This window comes from Microchirus variegatus, assembly GCF_963457635.1.
Source record: "Microchirus variegatus genome assembly, chromosome: 3".
In the NCBI taxonomy this organism is placed as follows: domain Eukaryota; kingdom Metazoa; phylum Chordata; class Actinopteri; order Pleuronectiformes; family Soleidae; genus Microchirus; species Microchirus variegatus.
This window is the reverse complement of record NC_139804.1, coordinates 37,252,753-37,275,166: the sequence shown is the minus strand read 5'-3', so window position 1 is coordinate 37,275,166 and position 22,414 is coordinate 37,252,753. Positions and strand designations below refer to the sequence as shown.

At 38.4% G+C, this 22,414-nt stretch overlaps 1 protein-coding gene across 2 annotated transcripts in view; it reads left to right on the top strand.

The window, feature by feature from the left end:
- The window catches only part of LOC310924293 (calcium-binding protein 8-like), a gene marked incomplete at both ends in the record, with an annotated part of 90,653 nt that extends 68,724 nt beyond the window's left edge, over nt 1-21,929 (top strand). For both annotated transcript variants that reach the window (XM_083885987.1, XM_083885988.1), the window contains 2 exons: nt 159-315; nt 21,802-21,929. In XM_083885987.1, the coding sequence (XP_083742113.1) occupies nt 159-315; nt 21,802-21,929 (285 nt within the window). The remainder of the gene's footprint in view (nt 1-158; nt 316-21,801) is intronic.
- Nucleotides 21,930-22,414: the final 485 nt, after the last annotated feature.

Sequence of the window (22,414 nt, the reverse complement as noted above, 5' to 3'; positions counted from 1 at the left end):
TTACCAGATCATGTGTGACGGTTTTTACGCATGTGAGCTGTTGTTTACATCATTTTTGGGGCAGCAAAACGAGCGAAACGATTGAATACTTGTTCAGGTCAACGCCCGCAGTGCAATACTTTTACGTTTTTATATACCTTTTGTCTCTCGTCGTGCAGTTTGACATGCAGAGGATCACCCTGGAGGAGCTGAAACACATCCTGTTCTACGCCTTCCGCGACCAGCTGACCATGAAGGACATCGAGAACATCATCATTAACGAGGAGGAGAGTCTGAAGGAGAACGCTGGGAACTGTCACACAGAGTTTGAAGGAGGTGAGCCAAAGAACCTGAGTGTGTGTGTGTGTGCGTGCGTGTGTGTGTGTGTTCTTGTACTTGAGGCATACTGAGGACCAGTGAGGGTTTTTAACCAACAAAGTGAGGTCATTTTTACGGAGTGAGGACATTTTGGCTGGTCCTCACTTCAAATCACTTCCTTAGGTTGCTATAACATGCTAAACTCAATTAAAAAAAAATAAATAATAATAATCACATTTTGGACAATATAGTATAGTATGATGTTTTTGTCAAATTTTGGACCAAAAATTTTGGGTACATTTTTTTTTTCAAATTTAGGGTAAAAAATTTTTTTTCAAATTTTGGGTACATTTTTTTTTTTCAAATTTTGGGTACATTTTTTTTTTTTTTTAAATTTTGGGTACATTTTTTTTTCAAATTTTGGAAGATATAGTATAGTATGAAATTTTTGTCAAATTTTGGGTACATTTTTTTTTTTCAAATTTCATTTTTTTTTTTTCAAATTTTGGGTACATTTTTTTTTCAAATTTTGGAAGATATAGTATAGTATGAAATTTTTGTCAAATTTTGGACCAAAAAATTTGGGAAACTTTTTTTCAAATTTTGGACAATATAGTATAGTGTGACGTTTTTGTCAAATTTTGGACCAAAAACCAAAAAAAAAAATACAAAAAAAATAAAAAAAGTTTTCCAGTCCTTTTTGCTCTGGGGCTCCACCTGCAGACATTTTATGGTACTGCAACCAGTAGTATTTTTTAGAAGTCATTCATTAAGTAGATATTTGTAATTGTGTTGATTTATAAAGTGGAAATGCTGGTCCTCAGTATGCAGCAAGTACAAGAATGTGTGTGCGTGCGTGTGTGTGTGTGTGTGCGTGTGTGTGTGTGTGCGTGCGTGTGTGTGGTGGAAAGAGGGAGTAATCTACACTGTCAGGAAGAATTTGAGTTTCCTCATCAAGACCTCAAACCGAGAGACTCACCACCACACACACCTGCTGGTTTATTAAAAGTGGGGCCTCATGTCAGCCGATCGTCTGATCTCCAGTAAACTAAATATTCATGAGCAGCAGGAGAGGAGAGGGTCTTTTAACCTCTTCTTCCCTGACCCTCCTTTTGGAGTCCCTGCTCGAAAATGACATGCCCAAACTTAATAGAGTAAACCTATGCAGTTACAAGCTCTATGTGGATTATCTTGGTGTCAAAATAAAGATAACACTTGTGAGATTCCACCAGAGGTGTAAGTTTCACTGTAGATGCCACTGTGTCAGAGTAAATGTACATGGAACACAGCATAACTGAAGGATTTTTTTTCTCTCGCCTAAAAAAATATTGCATTTTAAAGCAAATATCACCTTTAAAATATGCAGTAGGAGCTTAAAAACACATGGAGGTCATGTAACAACATGTGGACATGAGCTGTGCAAAGTCTGATGCTGTTGAAGTGAAGCAGAGTGAAATTACAGCAGTTTTTCGCTTTTTTGGCTCAGCTTGGCACCATCTGTGCCATTTGAGATTTCTTAGGTACCAAATTATTAAAAAACAATTAAATTTTATTTATATGTCACTACAGGTCGAAAAAGACCCTAACCCAAATAACTTGTTTTGATAAACAGCAAAGGTAAGACAATCTTTCTGGTTGTAGTTCTTGAAAGTCAGTTGTTGTTTTGCTCTTATTTTGGGGCTGGATCCGTGAATTTCGGTCGTAGAGTGATAAAAATGGTACCGTTGGAATCTGTAGATTCTCCGCTGTCCAGCCGATGCGTGTTTTTTTTGTTTACATAATCACGCTGGCGCTCCGGTGCCGCTTTTCAATGTATGCGCTGTGACGGTTTTTTTCCGCTCCTGCTGTTTGATCAATCGGTGTTTTAACTGTGTTTCGTGAACATAAGAATGGTTTATATGAGCTTCTAGCTGAGTTTTTGACCTTTCTGTGGGTATGCAGCATGTCTGTGTTAGTCAAGTTAGATATGGTTTTATGACGTTTTTGTCGCTGCGTCTGAAGCTGCCCCCGATCCCGGGGGCAACCGTGAAGAAGAGGTTAAGTCTCAAGTTGGATAAACTTGCATTGAATTCAGACAGATCGAATGTTTTCCCCAAACCGTTGAGTGTCACACACCAAAGAAAATCTGCTCACTTGATGTAAGAATGAATGATTCTTGCATGTTTTCTTTCAGATTAGATTAAATCTGATGTTGCCTTTTGGCTTATTTCCTGTTCTTTGCTTCCATTAGCGTTCCCCTTCTCTCTTTCTTCCGTTAGTTCTTAAACAGATTTGACCTCATCGGGAAAGAAGTTCTAAATGCTTTGTGAACGTCTGGTTCCTGAATGGAGAAAGTGTTTGTCAGATACTTGAAAATTTTCTCCTAGATTTACTGTCGGAGCGAACACTGTAGATTAGTGACAGCGGTCAGATTATTTAACATAGATTTTAATTGAAATATTTCACTGACAGCAGCTTTAGTTCTTTACAGGATGCTCAATGAAATACTTGGTAATTAATTAAAAATGTCGAGAGTGTTTCTGGAGGAGATGACAATACTTTTTTTCCCTTTTTTATGGAGAAAACCACATTTTTTTGAGATACTACTGTCGATACAGGAGAAGACCGAGCACCATATACATTTTGCATTTCAGAACTGCACTGAAGTTTCTGATTTTTCACTATGGCAAGTTCTGTGACGTAGCTGGATCTCTGATGATTGGCTGGGTATAATCCATATGTTGTCGCAGTAACACTCTGCAACACGGCTTCGGATGTCTGCGGAAGTTACTAAATACAGTAATTTGCCCAGTAAAGAGTTAAGCTTTAAAGCTCCCATAGAGTGGTCCTGTTGCACATAAATGTGAGTTTTGGAGGTCTACTTACATACATTAACTTGTTTTTTATGGTCAAAAACCTCCTAATTGCTGAAAACGAGCCAATAGAAATCTCTCCTCACTGAAGCTCTCGTCAGCCGCGCTTGTTTCAGACTGAAATCTCACTTCCAGAGGACAGACTGTGTTGTGATTGGCCAGCCAACGACAGCTTTCCCAACTGTCTTGTGATTGGCCAATACCTGGAAGTGACGTAATCAGCACGCCAGCTCTCAGAAGCACAGCTCCCCCCTCTGGAACTGTGGATACACTGCTACTCATTATCAAAACATTGTTTTAACGGTGTTTAAAAATGTCTTAAAATGTCTTATAATGTCTTAAAAATGTCCCAGAGTCAGAAAACACTGTCGTTCGTAAAACACCTCCACAACGGAAGTTCTTCTTCTTCTGCGGTTCAATGTACGCAACAGGATGTACCCGGAGCAGGAGGATTCAAACATTTAAAAAGATAGTTACCATTGAAAATGGGAGGCGTTCAACGAGTAACACCTTAACTTTTGACTTAACTTTTTCAATGCAGCATCCAGGTTGGTACAGTGTCCTGCATCTCAACTGTAGTGAAGTAACTAAATGTGCTAATAATAATAATTTGACATCTGGTTTTGAGTCAGCATTTTCACTGCTTTCTGCTCCCAGTTTAAAGAGCTAAAACTGAATTAACATAAAACTATTAGAGATGAATACATAATGAAAGTAACATATGGCCTGGTGTCACAGTGCCGTCACCATATTCAACAACAACAGCGTACGTGCAGCAGGTCACAGTGTTTAACGTCGTCTTTGGCTGTAAGCGAGCAGATGTTGCCCAAAACGATTATGTGCAAATAAACATTATTATTACTGAGGTTCATTTACCTCGTGTTCTTCTCTCAGAGAGTCTGGTCACGTCCTGCTGACCGTTCTCTGTAGCTTTGTCCTCCATTGTGTCGCAGTGAGCCGTGACTGCACCGCGTCGTTGTGTTTGCGTCGTCAAAAACAGATGGGACAGGTTGTAACGGAGGTTAATGTGGGAAGCACATGCTTTGTTTATTCATAAAAAAAAACATAAATCTGTAAATAAAAAGTAGAAATGTGAAAGTATGAAAGAACTTTGACCCATGTGGTATGAAATTCACACAATTCTTAACCCAAAAAGACTTGGAAAAAAGTTGTATCCGAATGCAACCTGGACCCATTTCTCATTATAAACCCATGGGACCTGGATTATACAGAACTGAGAATGCTAGATCTGAGGATTCGGGTTACAGATCTAATGATCATCCATGTTACATCCACGATGTGTCAAAACTAGGGCTGTTAATGTGATTAATCACAGGGTAGCTGTGGATTAATCACGATTAATTACCATTCGTAAATATGCCAGAAAATTCAAATTTTCTCTTTATATTGTTGTAGGAATGGAGAGATAAATAAAGTATGTGAAAATATAAATGTAAAGAACAATAAAATACTGTAAATAACTTGTAAAAACCTATACAATCTTAGTAAAAAATAAACATTACATTGTAAAGAACCCACATTATAAGACAATATAAATATATAGAAAAAATAAAATACTGTAAATAACTTTATTTTTATTTTATTTTTTTATTATACATTGCACTGTAAATAACTCACATTATAAACAAAATATAAAGTATAGAAGTTAAATAGTTTTCTTACTAAACTCACAGCAGGAAATTCCTCATCAGCACTTTGAAGCACTGCTTCTACTAGTTAGCGTTAGCATCAGCTAGCATTCTGACGCTAATGTTAGCCGCTGTCTGTGTCCCCGTTAGTTAGACAGTGACTGTTAATGTTATGATTATATCATTATCTGCACCAGTAGCGTCACTTACAACTGTGTGTCTTTCTTTCTTTTTTCTTCCTCTTCTAACTTCCTGATTGATAACTCCTCTTCATTTTCCTTCAGCTTCACACAGGTTAACGTGAGGAGACGTGGGGCCACTTTAGGGAGGTTTACTACTGAGATATTGTTGTTTAATGGAGACGATGATGCAGCTGCTCACTGATGCATTTAGGCTCTGAGTGTCGGGAGCCCCCCCTATCGACTCGGGGCCCCATGCAGTTGCCCGCCGCCTTGAATGTTCATAAACTGCACGTCTACCCGTAGCGCGATGAAAGTGAGAAAGTGCGTTAATGCGTTAAAAAAAATAACGCGTTAATTCCACAAATTAATCATCCTGCGTTACAAAAACAAACAAACAACCAAACCACCTGTCTAACCTAATGTAGCATTAGCTGCCTGCTCCTCTGTGTCTGTCTGTGAGGCAAAATAATCCTTCATCCAAGAAAGTTTGTAAAAACACATCCAGGTTTTTTCTTTCTTCTTGACGAAAACGGAAGCATTGCTAACCTCGTGATTTCAGATTAAAAGTCACAGTGACACGTGTGACAGGCTCATTTATAATCAGCTTTGCAGTTTTTGCTGCAGCAGAATTTTAAAAACAAGAAGAAGAAAACTTTGCCCTTTTACTATTACAAGTTGCTTGCCTTGCAACCTCTGTCGCTAATTATCCACCATCTGCAGCGTCCTGCTGAGCCTCGACATCCGGTCAGTGCTGTCTGAGTCAGCTGCTGCTGGATCTTCTTGGCACCAACATTAATGTTAAACAAACCCATGACCCGACTTACTTTGTAAAAATGTTAGGGTGAACTTGTGAGGGCTCGGGATAAGATCTGATAAGACATCTTGCATTTGAAGAAGCCAGAAGAATTTTTATCCAAAAACAAAGTCTGGGATTCTGCTTCGTTGAAGGACGAGGCTTCACCAGCAGCTTATGTGTAAAAAAAAAGACTCCTTCTCCTTCACTAACTGACTCAGAATCATCTGGATCACGGAGGTTCACAGCTTATTTCAGAGTAGATAGACATAGATTTGGATGGATGGATGGATACAGCCTGTTTGAGGGTCGCTAGCTCAGGGCTCGGATGACTATCCTTGGCGACTTCTTCTTCTGTTGTCCAAATGTTTTTTTCTGCCTGGTGATCAGGGCTTAGGCTACGTTTACACTAGTACGGGTATTTTTAAAAATGGAGACTTTCCCCCTGTGTTTGTGCCTTTCGTTTACACACAAACGGCGATTGATTGGCTTGTATGACTTTCTCCTTCTTCCTACACTGCCGCCCACAGGCTTGGCGTAGTTATGACGGCTCTCGACAGCTTATTTATGCGGGTTAATGTCAATGGAAACTTTTTTGAAAAACGATGATGTGTGCACAAAGTTATTCTGGAAAACGGAGGGAAGAAAATATCAGTTTTTAAAAATATCCAGCTAGTGTAAACGTAGCCTTACCCTGGATTTCCACTGGACGCGGAACGGCCGAGTAACGGCCGCGTAACGGCAGCGGTGTGGTCGCCGTTGCAAATCGCTTCCATTCTAATCAATGAGAGCATTCCCACCGGCCGCGCTGCGGCGCGTCTCAGCAGCGTCCCAGAAGCGGCTCGCCGCGCCGCAGCTCTATCGATAGGAATCAGTTCTATTTTTTCCGTTGCCGCTGCTGAACCTCGTAAATTTCAACGAAGCAGATCGCACCAGACAGGAAAAGCGACACAGAATCAAAGTAAAACATTTCCGCCCCCCTTTCAAAATAAAACACAATACGCAGGTCATATAGCCCGTCACAACTTCACATCGACATTACGATTGTTGAAGTGGAGAAACATAAAATCATTTATGACACCAGATCAACAGTTCTTCCACGTCGGAGAATGAAAAGAAGCTGTTGTTGTTGTTGTTGTTTCCTTTATACACACAGTCTATCGCTGGATCTCGCGAACTCGCGTCCGTTCGAGATTATCGCGCGATCTTCCGTGAATACCGCCGGCTCCCAAGGCTCCGCGCAGCTGCCGTAACGCCCCCCAGTGGGGATTGACGCCGGGCAGAGGACGAAGCAGAACCGCGCCGCTGATGTGCCGCAGCTGTAACGCGTCCAGTGGAAATCCGGGGTTAGACTCCACCTACTGGTGTGTGGAAGTATACCAGGGCCTTACAGCTTCCCAAGCTGCAGAGAGAGCCTCACGATGGCTGTGGATCAGGAGGACCAGAGAGTGGGAAAACCCTTCTTGGACACAGGTCGTGTGGGTGAGGGTGGTCTGAAGTTGAAAGACTGATGATGTGTCCAAGAAAGTGCATCACAAGATGTATGTAACAACCGTGCGCTGCATGTCAAATGGCCCTCTAGCCTACGTGCACCAGAACTGTGATATAGATTACCCCACGACCGTGTGTCAGTGAGCACAGGTGCAGATCGTACCTCCACTTTAACAAAGAACGTCTTTACAAACCGCGTTTATGATGAACACCGAGCACAAATCACATCCGTTTACCCCGAGGATCCACGCGTAGCACCTGCCACACGGGGACACCACAGTGTGCTCAGCCATTAGAAGAATCAATACACAGAGTCGCAGCGTGTGATTCACACTCTGAGCACAATCCATCCTGCACCTTCCACTGTGGCTTCAGCTCTCTAATATACGAGGGGAGCGTGAGAGTAACTTGATTTCCCGCTGGCTTCACCTTGCGCTGGGATCGATAAGCGTGGACTCAAAAAAAACCAACCAGATGAAGAATGGAACCACGGAGTCGTGCAGCAGCTTCAACAGGCGCTGATTCATGGCCCAGCAAAGTGTACCAACAGAGAAACAGCTGGTCAGTGTGAGCCCGGCAACCACGTCTAAAGGCCACATTATACTTCTCCGACTGCGTAATGCATTATCCGTCTGCGTCACCACGTAGACCACTCGAGCCTTTATACTTCTGCGTGCTTTTGGCTACAGTGAGCAATGGCGTCCGAGGGAGAAAGACTGTTGTTGTTGTTGAAACAGTGGCCGTTTCTCACTTTTCTGTGTCACGGAACGCAGTTTTAAGATAATTTGAGGCGAGAAATTGGCCATTTAGAGTCTAAACATGTGCTGTGTGTGTTGAGATATGACGTATTTATAGTTTGGCAGCGACGTTATCGGCGGTGATCAGCTCCGCGTCTGTGGACGCTCGGTGCTCACTGTGAGCCGGCACAGAGCAGCTTAGCTCGGCCTGTCCTGAGGACCAATCACAGCTCTTGCCGTCTCCGTTGTCCCTTGACGGAGTGACGGACACTTAAAAAATATTCCATGCAGTCGGAGACGACGTAGAGGCTCTTCAACAGGCTCTGCGTCGACGCAGAGGACTCTGCGTAACCTACGCAGAGCACTTTACGCAGGAGTATAAATTGGGCTTAACATTAGACCATGTTTTAGGGATAGACAGATTATCTGCTGGGCCGATATTTGGCTTTTTTTTTTTTTTTTTAATCTGACAGCCGGTAAGAGATCAATTTATTGATAATGTATTATTATATTTAGCTTAACTTTATAAGAGATGCTGCTGACCCTAGGAACTCCCTGTACTTTTGTTTTTGTTTGAACAAAACAAAGATAAGCAAAAGATAAAATAACATTTAAGTTATATTGAAACACTTTATTTGATGTAGAAAACTTTCGCGATTTATTGGTTGAAGTTTTCATTTAACTTTGTATGACATGCTGCTGAGCCTTGGGAACTCCCTGCATGTTTTAAAACCTTTAACATGTTACAAATCTGAAAAGCTGTTTAATAAACATATGATTAAAGGTAAGTGTTGGTGTTTGTATGACTCAAAGTTTGGACGCCAATATTTTCACTTTTACTGCAAATATGCGGCTCCAAATATGGGTTATCAGCCTCTTTGATTACTAAAAAAAATCAACCTTCTTGCTATGAGGCAACAGTACTAACCACTACGCCACTGTTACGCGTAGCTGTCAATGATGATATTTCACTCTTTAATGATATTTCACACTTTAAAGCAGGGGCCTCAAACTGGCGGCCCGGGGGCCACATGTGGCCCACCAATCGATTACATGCGGCCCCCCACTTAATATCATGTTATGATGAATTTGACATTTGATCATAATTATCCCATTATTAAATGTATTATATACAACATTCAATTACAAATATAAATACACTAATTTGGGCCTGAGTCACGAATGGCAGCGGCCGAAACGGCTCCTGGTACGAATTTTAATTACAGTTGTCCACGCTATTATTTACGTAATTTAAAATAAATGTCTGTTTTTGATATTAATACATTAATTTTGCATCATAACTAGTATTATTAAGTAATGTGTGATATTGTGAACAGTTTTTTCCCCTCTTGACCACAATAGATGTGCATTGGCCCCCAGGTCATTTGAGTTTGAGAGCCCTGCTTTAAAGTGAATAAGTTGGTCATTTGGATTCTTGGAGGCAAGAAAAGTGGCCAAGGTTTTTTTCTGTACTCAGGCTCAGAAAAGACTCGTGCAGATTGGGGATAAGGTTAATTTGACTAAATTGACCGTCAGTGTGAGTGTGAGTGTCAAAGTGAATGGTTATTCCTGTTTGTCGTGACCCTGCGATGGACTGGTGACCTTTCCATGCTGGGATTGGCTCCACAAGAACAATGTCAATCTATTTGAACTTTTTCCCTTTCACCATTTTCCACTCAAAACTCAAAAATAACCACTTCTTATGTCTTTTTCTCACAGATTCAAACGTGTAGTAGTCTCAGTCCTCGCGTTACTTTTACTGCCATCGTTTCCTCGCAGGTCATTCATCGTACTAACACATTAAAGTCAGTTGCTTGACGCCGTGTCATAAAAAAAAAAAAAAAGATGTGTGGTGCTCACGAGCAGATAAAGCCACTCTAACTCTCTGGCAGGGAGTGATGATGATGATGATGATGATGATGATGATGATTTTCTATTTCTAAAATGGTTATTATAAAATAAACAGTGAGCAGAGAGCAGAGCACAGGTGTGTGGTTATTATCCAAAGTAAAGGTCAGGTCATTCTGAGCACATGTGAACATCGAGAGCATGAGTCAGAGGCTGGAAGCTCAGTGCACACGTCATTACCTTTATGACCACAGCGAGTCCACGAGAGGTTTTGGCAGCGGTGACCAGTTTCCTCTGGACCAAGAACTATAACGCTGTGAAACCTCAACTCTCTCCTCCTCATCCTCACAGTTCAGCCAGCAGCTGAACACATGGTCTCTCCATCAACACCGTGTTTAACTCCTCGTTAGCTGGAATTAGAGAAGCCAAAAGTGGACTAAATTAAAGAAGTGACTGATTTATGCTGAAGCGTCTGTGCAAGAGTTGGGTGTCTAATTGTGAGCAGAAGGTCGTGGATTCAGTTCTAAAAGCTCGCTGAATAAAAACCCCCGTAGAGAGCGAGTTTCCATCTGCTCTGTAAAACTAAGGGCGTGCAAAGCTTCGTTCACCCCCCAAAGAATTCTGGACCTGTTAGCGTTGGCTGCCATTTCTCTGCCATTTTTACTGTGACTCACAAACTCGATAACTCCTCTGCTGTCATCTCTGCTTCAGTGGTTTGCGCCTCGATCAGAGAGGCAGAGAGAACTAATGAAGGCAGGTCATCTTTGTGTAGAGATGTTTTACAAAATCACAATTTGAGAAACCTAATTAGCATATTGCAAAGACTGCAATTGAATGTTCTCGTCCTTGCGTTAATACTTACTTTTTTGATGGTTTCCTCATGTGTCAAGGCTGCCTCTTATTTTTTTTTTTTTTTTTAAATATATGTTTATTATTTTTCAATGGTCAGGGATAACAAGGAAAAGAACAGAATAGAAAGCAAAAACAAACAAACAAACAAAAAACAAACAGAACATAGCGCGTCTGAAATTATGATATCACTCCATGGTCATAGTAGGACAATAAGGCAAATGACAAAAGAAAAAACATTTATGAGTAAATGGAAGAATAAAATGGAGTATATAAGAACTCGTAAGCATCTGTGGCCAGTGAAGTATTAGGTTTGTAGGTCATTCCCCTTTAAATATCTCAGCACAGGGTCCCATGTCTTGTCGAATACCTCTCCTCTATCTTCGTTATAAAGCCTCAGTCTCTCAAGATGAAGTGTGTTGGACATCTCTCCCAACCACAAGTCATATGTCGGTACCCAGTCCATTTTCCACCAACATAGAATCAGTTTTTTCGCTATCACCATCCCGAAAAGAATAGCCTTCTTCTCGTATTTGTTGGTAGAAGGTAGAACACTCGTGGCTCCCAGTACCGCTACCAGCGGGCTGCCTCTTATTTTAACGAGTGCTGGCGTTAAAGTTTCCAGGAAAAAGACGCGCGTGAAAGTCATGTTTACGTGACTCCCGATTGTTAAAACGAGTCTCTAAAGTAACGCAGTTTTTTGTGCCGTGGCAGCAGAGTCCAGGCACTGTTTACCAGTTAGCTCCGTTAGCTGCTCCTTTAGCGCCGTTAGCGCAGCTTGAGTCGAACTGGAGCGGTCTGTTTATTAAACTAAAAGAGCAGCGCTACAAATAACCAGCGTACCTGTGTACTACATAATGTGTGCCTCTGTTTTTAAAGTTTAGCGTTACTATCGTTACCCGATTGTTAAAATGAGTCTCTAAAGTAACGCTAAACTAACGGAGCTAACTGGTAAACAGTGACTGGACTCTGCTGCCACGGCACAAAAAACTGCATTACTTTAGAGACTCATTTTAACAATCGGGAGTCACGTAAACATGATGTCACACGCGTCTTTTTCAGGTCAGTCGTCATGGAAACTCGTCATGCGTTAACGGTGGTTAACGACGTTTATGGCCCAGCACTAATTTTAACCCTATATGCCGAGCGTATCGCAGACGTCAGGTTTGCTCAAGCGCACTTTGCATTACTGTAGTTACGCAACCGTTTGTGCCATCGTTAAAATCACAACGGTTTCCGAAAGCTGAGAAGTTGAAAGTCCAATCCAACGTGGGCTGTTTTTGGACATTTGAGACAAAAACTCATACAAATGTTATTTTAAAGGTGCATTATGTAATAAATGATAAAATCCTCCTAATATGTCACAGAGACTCAGGAATAATGTTCATATAACAAACTGAACTCACCAACAACAACAGTACAGACAAAATATTTGCATTAAATATAATATTTTGCAGACTGCAAATCATGTTTATGTTTTGAAATCATGTTTTGGCGTCATGTGGCGCCACCTACCGCCGTCTACCAATCATTGCAGTCAGTAGAGTCTCAGCTGCCGAGCAACCACGGGTTGCCAGTTACGCCAGTAAACGAAACCTAAAAGACCTCGGTATTTTTAATTTGAATGTAGTAACAGTTTTTGGCCACATTCTTACCTTTAAATATGTTTCAAATATAACATGCAAAATCTGCAAAAACAGTGTTTTTTAATAGTGTATTAATTTGTAAAGAACTGCCAGATATTGAGAGTTATTCTGTTGTGGACTTGTGGTGTTAAAGGGTTAAATCTACCAATGTCAAAGTGTCTTTCTTTCAGAATACTTTATTTATTGCTGCTGTCGGGACGTGATTTCATTAAAATAAGACAGAGTGCGTGAGTGTAAACAAAGCTTTTCTTGATAAAATCAGGTTAATTGCTTCTGTGCAAAGGTCAACCAGGACAACACAATTCAACATTCATCAAGCATTGACTTACATAACCTTGGCTGAATATTCTGTCATATTTTTATATTATGAGAGACTGGAGTAGTATTTTTTTTTTTTTTACCTTTGTCCTACTTTCTTTGGAGCAGCGTATTTTTCATGACATCAGTGTCTCCTGAATTAAGAGTTAAAAATAGAGTGGGCAGAGAGTTGTGTGGCTGTGGGGTCGTTGGCCCGTCTCCTCCCCAATTACCACGCCGCTGAGTTACCGGTCGGCGCCGGATGTGGATTGAACCAGAAAATGATCCCAGAGAGACTGAGCTCAGGCGACTGTTTGTGTGGTCGTGCGTGTCAGCTTGGATTTGTGTGATCATGTCCTCGACTTCAGCGTGCCATTATTCATTTGTGCTCCCGTATTTTCTATTGTCTTTAAATGCTGTCAGGAAGTTGGCCGTCCTCTCCGCTCTGCTCCTTACTCTCCACATTTCTTTTTTTCTCTACATCATGACACAATCTGCCTTCATCAGTTATCTAATGTGGGTTTGACACAACATTAAACACCACTCAGTATAAGTAATGCAAACAGCACCACAAACTGAAAGAGAAGCTTTATAAAAATAATAACCGAATACAGGATTTATTTCAGGACTGTTGGATTTCACAGCATGTGAAGATGGACTCAGTGGAATCTTAGCTGTCAGTGAGATTTTAGCCACTTCACAAATGGGCTAATCTACACTGTTAAAAATATTCCTGTAAAAAAACAATTAAGAACTGGTAGCTGGGTTGCCATTATGTTACTGTAAAATTAACATCTTTTTACTGTCACTGAAATTTACAGTTTTGTCCTGTAAATGAAAAATACAGTGTAAACTGATATTTAAAATTACAATTAAAGTACTACTTAGCTTGTATTATTTGTACATTTCAATAATCTATTTAAAAAATATGATTACACACAGTTTAAGGCACTTTTGTTAAGAAAAACATGTTACATGTCATTGACTGTCAAAGTGCATCAGGGCAAATGGATCATTTTCTGAATTTCAAAAATTCATTAAAATTATTCCTTAAGAGATTTGCAAATATTTTCAACAGATCCTTGTTCAGGGCGATGCCGACTGTAATGATGGTAAATTTCAAGTCATTCCGAGATACTTTTAGTTTTCGAGAAGAAAGTCAGCTCACTGTCAAAGTGCATCAGAGCAAATGGATAATTTCCTGAATTTCAAAAATTTACTCAAATTATTCCTTAAGAGGTTTGCAAATATTTTCAACAGATCCTTGTTCAGGGTGATGCCGATTATTATGATGGTAAATTTCAAGTCATTCTGAGATACTTTTTGTTTTCGAGAAGAAAGTCAGCTCACTGTCAAAGTGCATCAGGACAAATGGATGATTTCCTGATATTCAAAGATTCATTAAAATTATTCCTTAAGAGGTTTGCAAATATTTTCAACAGATCCTTGTTCAGGGTGATGCCGACTATTATGATGGTAAATTTCAAGTCATTCCGAGATACTTTTTGTTTTTTTGAATTTCAAAAATTCATTAAAATTATTCCTTAAGAGATTTGCAAATATTTTCAACAGATCCTTGTTCAGGGCGATGCCGACTGTAATGATGGTAAATTTCAAGTCATTCCGAGATACTTTTAGTTTTCGAGAAGAAAGTCAGCTCACTGTCAAAGTGCATCAGAGCAAATGGATCATTTCCTGAATTTCAAAAATTCATTAAAATTATAACTTAAGAGGTTTGCAAATATTTTATACGGATTCTTGTTCAGGACGATGCCGACTATTATGATGGTAAATTTCAAGTCATTCCGAAATACTTTTTGTTTTTGAGAAGAAAGTCAGCTCACTGTCAAAGTGCATGAGACCAAATGGATCATTTCCTGAATTTCAAAAAATCACTAAAATTATTCCTTAAGAGGTTTGCAAATATTTTCAACAGATCCTTGTTCAGGGTGATGCCGACTATTATGATGGTAAATTTCAAGTCATTCCGAGATACTTTTTGTTTTCGAGAAGAAAGTCAGCTCACTGTCAAAGTGCATCAGAGCAAATGGATCATTTCCTGAATTTAAAAAATTATTCCTTAAGAGGTTTGCAAATATTTTCAACGGATTCTTGTTCAGGGCGATGCCGACTATTATGATGGTAAATTTCAAGTCATTCTGAGATACTTTTTGTTTTCGAGAAGAAAGTCAGCTCACTGTCAAAGTACATCAGGGCAAATGGATGATTTCCTGATTTTCAAAGATTCATTAAAATTATTCCTTAAGAGGTTTGCAAATATTTTCAACAGATCCTTGTTCAGGGTGATGCCGACTATTATGATGGTAAATTTCAAGTCATTCCGAGATACTTTTTGTTTTTTTGAATTTCAAAAATTCATTAAAATTATTCCTTAAGAGATTTGCAAATATTTTCAACAGATCCTTGTTCAGGGCGATGCCGACTGTAATGATGGTAAATTTCAAGTCATTCCGAGATACTTTTAGTTTTCGAGAAGAAAGTCAGCTCACTGTCAAAGTGCATCAGAGCAAATGGATCATTTCCTGAATTTCAAAAATTCATTAAAATTAAAACTTAAGAGGTTTGCAAATATTTTCAACGGATTCTTGTTCAGGACGATGCCGCCTATTATGATGGTAAATTTCAAGTCATTCCGAAATACTTTTTGTTTTTGAGAAGAAAGTCAGCTCACTGTCAAAGTGCATTAGACCAAATGGATCATTTCCTGAATTTCAAAAAATCACTAAAATTATTCCTTAAGAGGTTTGCAAATATTTTCAACAGATCCTTGTTTAGGGTGATGCCGACTATTATGATGGTAAATTTCAAGTCATTACGAGATACTTTTAGTTTTCGAGAAGAAAGTCAGCTCACTGTCAAAGTGCATCAGAGCAAATGGATCATTTCCTGAATTTAAAAAATTCACAAAAATTATTCCTTAAGAGGTTAGCAAATATTTTCAACGGATTCTTGTTCAGGGCGATGCCGACTATTATGATGGTAAATTTCAAGTCATTCTGAGATACTTTTTGTTTTCGTGAAGAAAGTCAGCTCACTGTCAAAGTGCATCAGGGCAAATGGATGATTTCCTGATTTTCAAAGATTCATTAAAATTATTCCTTAAGAGGTTTGCAAATATTTTCAACAGATCCTTGTTCAGGGTGATGCCGACTATTATGGAGGTAAATTTCAAGTCATTCCGAGATACTTTTTGTTTTTGAGAAGAAAGTCAGCTCACTGTCAAAGTGCATTAGACCAAATGGATCATTTCCTGAATTTCAAAAAATCACTAAAATTATTCCTTAAGAGGTTTGCAAATATTTTCAACAGATCCTTGTTCAGGGCGATGCCGACTATTATGATGGTAAATTTCAAGTCATTCCGAGATACTTTTTGTTTTTTTGAATTTCAAAAATTCATTAAAATTATTCCTTAAGAGATTTGCAAATATTTTCAACAGATCCTTGTTCAGGGCGATGCCGACTGTAATGATGGTAAATTTCAAGTCATTCCGAGATACTTTTAGTTTTCGAGAAGAAAGTCAGCTCACTGTCAAGTGCATCAGAGCAAATGGATCATTTCCTGATATTCAAAGATTCATTAAAATTATTCCTTAAGAGATTTGCAAATATTTTCAACAGATCCTTGTTCAGGGTGATGCCGACTATTATGATGGTAAATTTAAAGTCATTCCGAGATACTTTTTTTTTTTTTGAATTTCAAAAATTCATTAAAATTATTCCTAAAGAGATTTGCAAATATTTTCAACAGATCCTTGTTCAGGGCAATGCCAACTGTAATGATGGTAAATTTCAAGTCATTCCGATTTACTTTTTGTTTTTGAGAAGAAAGTCAGCTCACTGTCAAAGTGCATTAGACAAAATGGATCATTTCCTGAATTTCAAAAAATCACTAAAATTATTCCTTAAGAGGTTTGCAAATATTTTCAACAGATTCTTGTTCAGGGTGATGCCGACTATTATGATGGTAAATTTCAAGTTATTACGAGATACTTTTAGTTTTCGAGAAGAAAGTCAGCTCACTGTCAAAGTGCATCAGGGCAAATGGATGATTTCCTGATATTCAAAGATTCATTAAAATTATTCCTTAAGAGGTTTGCAAATATTTTCAACAGATCCTTGTTCAGGGTGATGCCGACTATTATGATGGTAAATTTCAAGTCATTCCGAGATACTTTTTGTTTTTTTGAATTTCAAAAATTCATTAAAATTATTCCTTAAGAGATTTGCAAATATTTTCAACAGATCCTTGTTCAGGGCGATGCCGACTGTAATGATGGTAAATTTCAAGTCATTCCGAGATACTTTTAGTTTTCGAGAAGAAAGTCAGCTCACTGTCAAAGTGCATCAGAGCAAATGGATGATTTCCTGATATTCAAAGATTCATTAAAATTATTCCTTAAGAGATTTGCAAATATCTTCAACAGATCCTTGTTCAGGGCGATGCCGACTGTAATGATGGTAAATTTCAAGTCATTCCGAGATACTTTTAGTTTTCGAGAAGAAAGTCAGCTCACTGTCAAAGTGCATCAGAGCAAATGGATCATTTCCTGAATTTCAAAAATTCATTAAAATTATAACTTAAGAGGTTTGCAAATATTTTATACGGATTCTTGTTCAGGACGATGCCGACTATTATGATGGTAAATTTCAAGTCATTCCGAAATACTTTTTGTTTTTGAGAAGAAAGTCAGCTCACTGTCAAAGTGCATGAGACCAAATGGATCATTTCCTGAATTTCAAAAAATCACTAAAATTATTCCTTAAGAGGTTTGCAAATATTTTCAACAGATACTTGTTCAGGGTGATGCCGACTATTATGATGGTAAATTTCAAGTCATTCCGAGATACTTTTTGTTTTCGAGAAGAAAGTCAGCTCACTGTCAAAGTGCATCAGAGCAAATGGATCATTTCCTGATATTCAAAGATTCATTAAAATTATTCCTTAAGAGATTTGCAAATATTTTCAACAGATCCTTGTTCAGGGTGATGCCGACTATTATGATGGTAAATTTAAAGTCATTCCGAGATACTTTTTTTTTTTTTGAATTTCAAAAATTCATTAAAATTATTCCTAAAGAGATTTGCAAATATTTTCAACAGATCCTTGTTCAGGGCAATGCCAACTGTAATGATGGTAAATTTCAAGTCATTCCGATTTACTTTTTGTTTTTGAGAAGAAAGTCAGCTCACTGTCAAAGTGCATTAGACAAAATGGATCATTTCCTGAATTTCAAAAAATCACTAAAATTATTCCTTAAGAGGTTTGCAAATATTTTCAACAGATTCTTGTTCAGGGTGATGCCGACTATTATGATGGTAAATTTCAAGTCATTACGAGATACTTTTAGTTTTCGAGAAGAAAGTCAGCTCACTGTCAAAGTGCATCAGGGCAAATGGATGATTTCCTGATATTCAAAGATTCATTAAAATTATTCCTTAAGAGGTTTGCAAATATTTTCAACAGATCCTTGTTCAGGGTGATGCCGACTATTATGATGGTAAATTTAAAGTCATTCCGAGATACTTTTTTTTTTTTTGAATTTCAAAAATTCATTAAAATTATTCCTTAAGAGATTTGCAAATATTTTCAACAGATCCTTGTTCAGGGCAATGCCAACTGTAATGATGGTAAATTTCAAGTCATTCCGATTTACTTTTTGTTTTCGAGAAGAAAGTCAGCTCACTGTCAAAGTGCATCAGAGCAAATGGATCATTTCCTGAATTTCAAAAATTCATTAAAATTATTCCTTAAGAGGTTTGCAAATATTTTCTACGGATTCTTGTTCAGGACGATGCCGACTATTATGATGGTAAATTTCAAGTCATTCCGAGATACTTTTAGTTTTCGAGAAGAAAGTCAGCTCACTGTCAAAGTGCATCAGGGCAAATGGATCATTTCCTGATATTCAAAGATTCATTAAAATTATTCCTTAAGAGGTTTGCAAATATTTTCAACAGATCCTTGTTCAGGGTGATGCCGACTATTATGATGGTAAATTTAAAGTCATTCCGAGATACTTTTTTTTTTTTTGAATTTCAAAAATTCATTAAAATTATTCCTAAAGAGATTTGCAAATATTTTCAACAGATCCTTGTTCAGGGCAATGCCAACTGTAATGATGGTAAATTTCAAGTCATTCCGATTTACTTTTTGTTTTTGAGAAGAAAGTCAGCTCACTGTCAAAGTGCATTAGACAAAATGGATCATTTCCTGAATTTCAAAAAATCACTAAAATTATTCCTTAAGAGGTTTGCAAATATTTTCAACAGATTCTTGTTCAGGGTGATGCCGACTATTATGATGGTAAATTTCAAGTCATTACGAGATACTTTTAGTTTTCGAGAAGAAAGTCAGCTCACTGTCAAAGTGCATCAGGGCAAATGGATGATTTCCTGATATTCAAAGATTCATTAAAATTATTCCTTAAGAGGTTTGCAAATATTTTCAACAGATCCTTGTTCAGGGTGATGCCGACTATTATGATGGTAAATTTCAAGTCATTCCGAGATACTTTTTGTTTTTTTGAATTTCAAAAATTCATTAAAATTATTCCTTAAGAGATTTGCAAATATTTTCAACAGATCCTTGTTCAGGGCGATGCCGACTGTAATGATGGTAAATTTCAAGTCATTCCGAGATACTTTTAGTTTTCGAGAAGAAAGTCAGCTCACTGTCAAAGTGCATCAGAGCAAATGGATGATTTCCTGATATTCAAAGATTCATTAAAATTATTCCTTAAGAGATTTGCAAATATTTTCAACAGATCCTTGTTCAGGGCGATGCCGACTGTAATGATGGTAAATTTCAAGTCATTCCGAGATACTTTTAGTTTTCGAGAAGAACGTCAGCTAACTGTCAAAGTGCATCAGGGCAAATGGATAATTTCCTGAATTTCAAAAATTTACTCAAATTATTCCTTAAGAGGTTTGCAAATATTTTCAACAGATCCTTGTTCAGGGTGATGCCGACTATTATGATGGTAAATTTAAAGTCATTCCGAGATACTTTTTTTTTTTTTGAATTTCAAAAATTCATTAAAATTATTCCTTAAGAGATTTGCAAATATTTTCAACAGATCCTTGTTCAGGGCAATGCCAACTGTAATGATGGTAAATTTCAAGTCATTCCGATTTACTTTTTGTTTTCGAGAAGAAAGTCAGCTCACTGTCAAAGTGCATCAGAGCAAATGGATCATTTCCTGAATTTCAAAAATTCATTAAAATTATTCCTTAATAGGTTTGCAAATATTTTCTACGGATTCTTGTTCAGGACGATGCCGACTATTATGATGGTAAATTTCAAGTCATTCCGAGATACTTTTAGTTTTCGAGAAGAAAGTCAGCTAACTGTCAAAGTGCATCAGGGCAAATGGATAATTTCCTGAATTTCAAAAAATCACTAAAATTATTCCTTAAGAAGTTTGCAAATATTGTCAACGGATTCTTGTTCAGGGCGATGCCGACTATTATGATGGTAAATTTCAAGTCATTCCGAGATACTTTTTTTTTTTTTGAATTTCAAAAATTCATTAAAATTATTCCTTAGATTTGCAAATCTTTTCAACAGATCCCTGTTCAGGGCGATGCCGACTGTAATGATGGCAAATTTCAAGTCATTACGAGATACTTTTTGTTTTCGAGAAGAAAGTCAGCTCACTGTCAAAGTGCATCAGAGCAAATGGATCATTTCCTGAATTTAAAAAATTCATTAAAATTATAACTTAAGAGGTTTGCAAATATTTTCTACGGATTCTTGTTCAGGACGATGCCGACTATTATGATGGTAAATTTCAAGTCATTCCGAGATACTTTTTGTTTTTGAGAAGAAAGTCAGCTCACTGTCAAAGTGCATCAGAGCAAATGGATCATTTCCTGAATTTAAAAAATTCATTAAAATTATAACTTAAGAGGTTTGCAAATATTTTCAACGGATTCTTGTTCAGGGCGATGCCGGCTATTATGATGGTAAATTTCAAGTTATTCTGAGATACTTTTTGTTTTCGAGAAGAAAGTCAGCTCACTGTCAAAGTGCATCAGTGCAAATGGATGATTTCCTGATTTTCAAAGATTCATTAAAATTATTCCTTAAGAGGTTTGCAAATATTTTCAACAGATCCTTGTTCAGGGCGATGCCGACTATTACGATGGTAAATTTCAAGTCATTACGAGATACTTTTAGTTTTCGAGAAGAAAGTCAGCTCACTGTCAAAGTGCATCAGAGCAAATGGATCATTTCCTGAATTTAAAAAATTCATTAAAATTATAACTTAAGAGGTTTGCAAATATTTTCTACGGATTCTTGTTCAGGACGATGCCGACTATTATGATGGTAAATTTCAAGTCATTCCGAGATACTTTTTGTTTTTGAGAAGAAAGTCAGCTCACTGTCAAAGTGCATCAGAGCAAATGGATCATTTCCTGAATTTAAAAAATTCATTAAAATTATAACTTAAGAGGTTTGCAAATATTTTCAACGGATTCTTGTTCAGGGCGATGCCGGCTATTATGATGGTAAATTTCAAGTTATTCTGAGATACTTTTTGTTTTCGAGAAGAAAGTCAGCTCACTGTCAAATTATCTCTTGTATTATTTAATATCACATTTACACTTAAAAAGATTCTGCTCCTGTGATTTGTGACGCTCCCCTAAAGTCCTTCCCTCTCCGCCGGTCACTTCCCAGAATCCCACTGGTGGTGGTTTTTCAGCTGGGATTCAGAGCAGAACTGTGAATAATTCTGCCCGGCAACACTGATGTGAGATTACACGTCCATTTATGAACTTCTGCTCTGGAACAAAGCAGAATTTCACAGTACAGTGTAGAGGAAAAAAAAGCTAATATTAAGAGTTGTTATTATTATTATTGTGCAGAAGTTTTAGGTCGTGATTAATCATCAGAATGAAACTTTCATTATTTGTAGTTCTCTCGGTGCAGTTTTTTATTGACTGGTATAATTCTTTCCTAAGGGTTAGAAGCTGAAAAATGAACCACAGTAGTAAATACTCATAATACACAGTGAATATGTGCTTTTTGTCTTCATTATGTTTGTCTTTGGGTGCAAGAAAAAAGATGAATTGAAAGAGGGAGGAGCTTTTTTTTCATCTTTTATTTACCGTCTCCCTTATTTTCCCTTTTCCAGTTCACCCGTCAAAGCCGAACCGTCAGACGTGTGTGAGGAAGAGCCTCATCTGCGCCTTCGCCATGGCCTTCATCATCAGCGTCATGCTCATCGCAGCCAATCAGATGCTGCGGAACGGCATGGAGTAGCCGTGCTCACTGTGCTGGGAGGGGGGGAGGGAGGGGTGGGAGGCGGCCTGCATGTGCATGCCAGAGGGTGAGGTCACGACCCCAGGAATAAGGAACAAAATCATCAACAAAAACTGCCCATTTCAAAATAAAATACTTCAGTTCTTTTTCACCGCCGCCACCTGACGTCCAATGAAACTGTGAAGCCAGCACGAGGAGTCGTGCAGGACTCCTCCCACTTTACTCTGACAGGGACTCTCAAGGGCTGACATCACACGTAATAACTCTGTCGTCTCCGTTTCCCTGATGCAATAAAAAGAAAGAGTGCAGTCGTTCAGAGCCGCCTGCTGTTCCGACACGTCCGTCAGCCACCAGGAGGCAGCGGCGAGCTGCGGCAGCGATCCAGGGAACAGTCGCCCTCTCGTTAGATCGTCTCTGGAAAGATGACGGCCGAGCTCAGCCGCCGCTCGAGCAGAAGGATCTGTGAGCATCGAGGACGAAGCTCC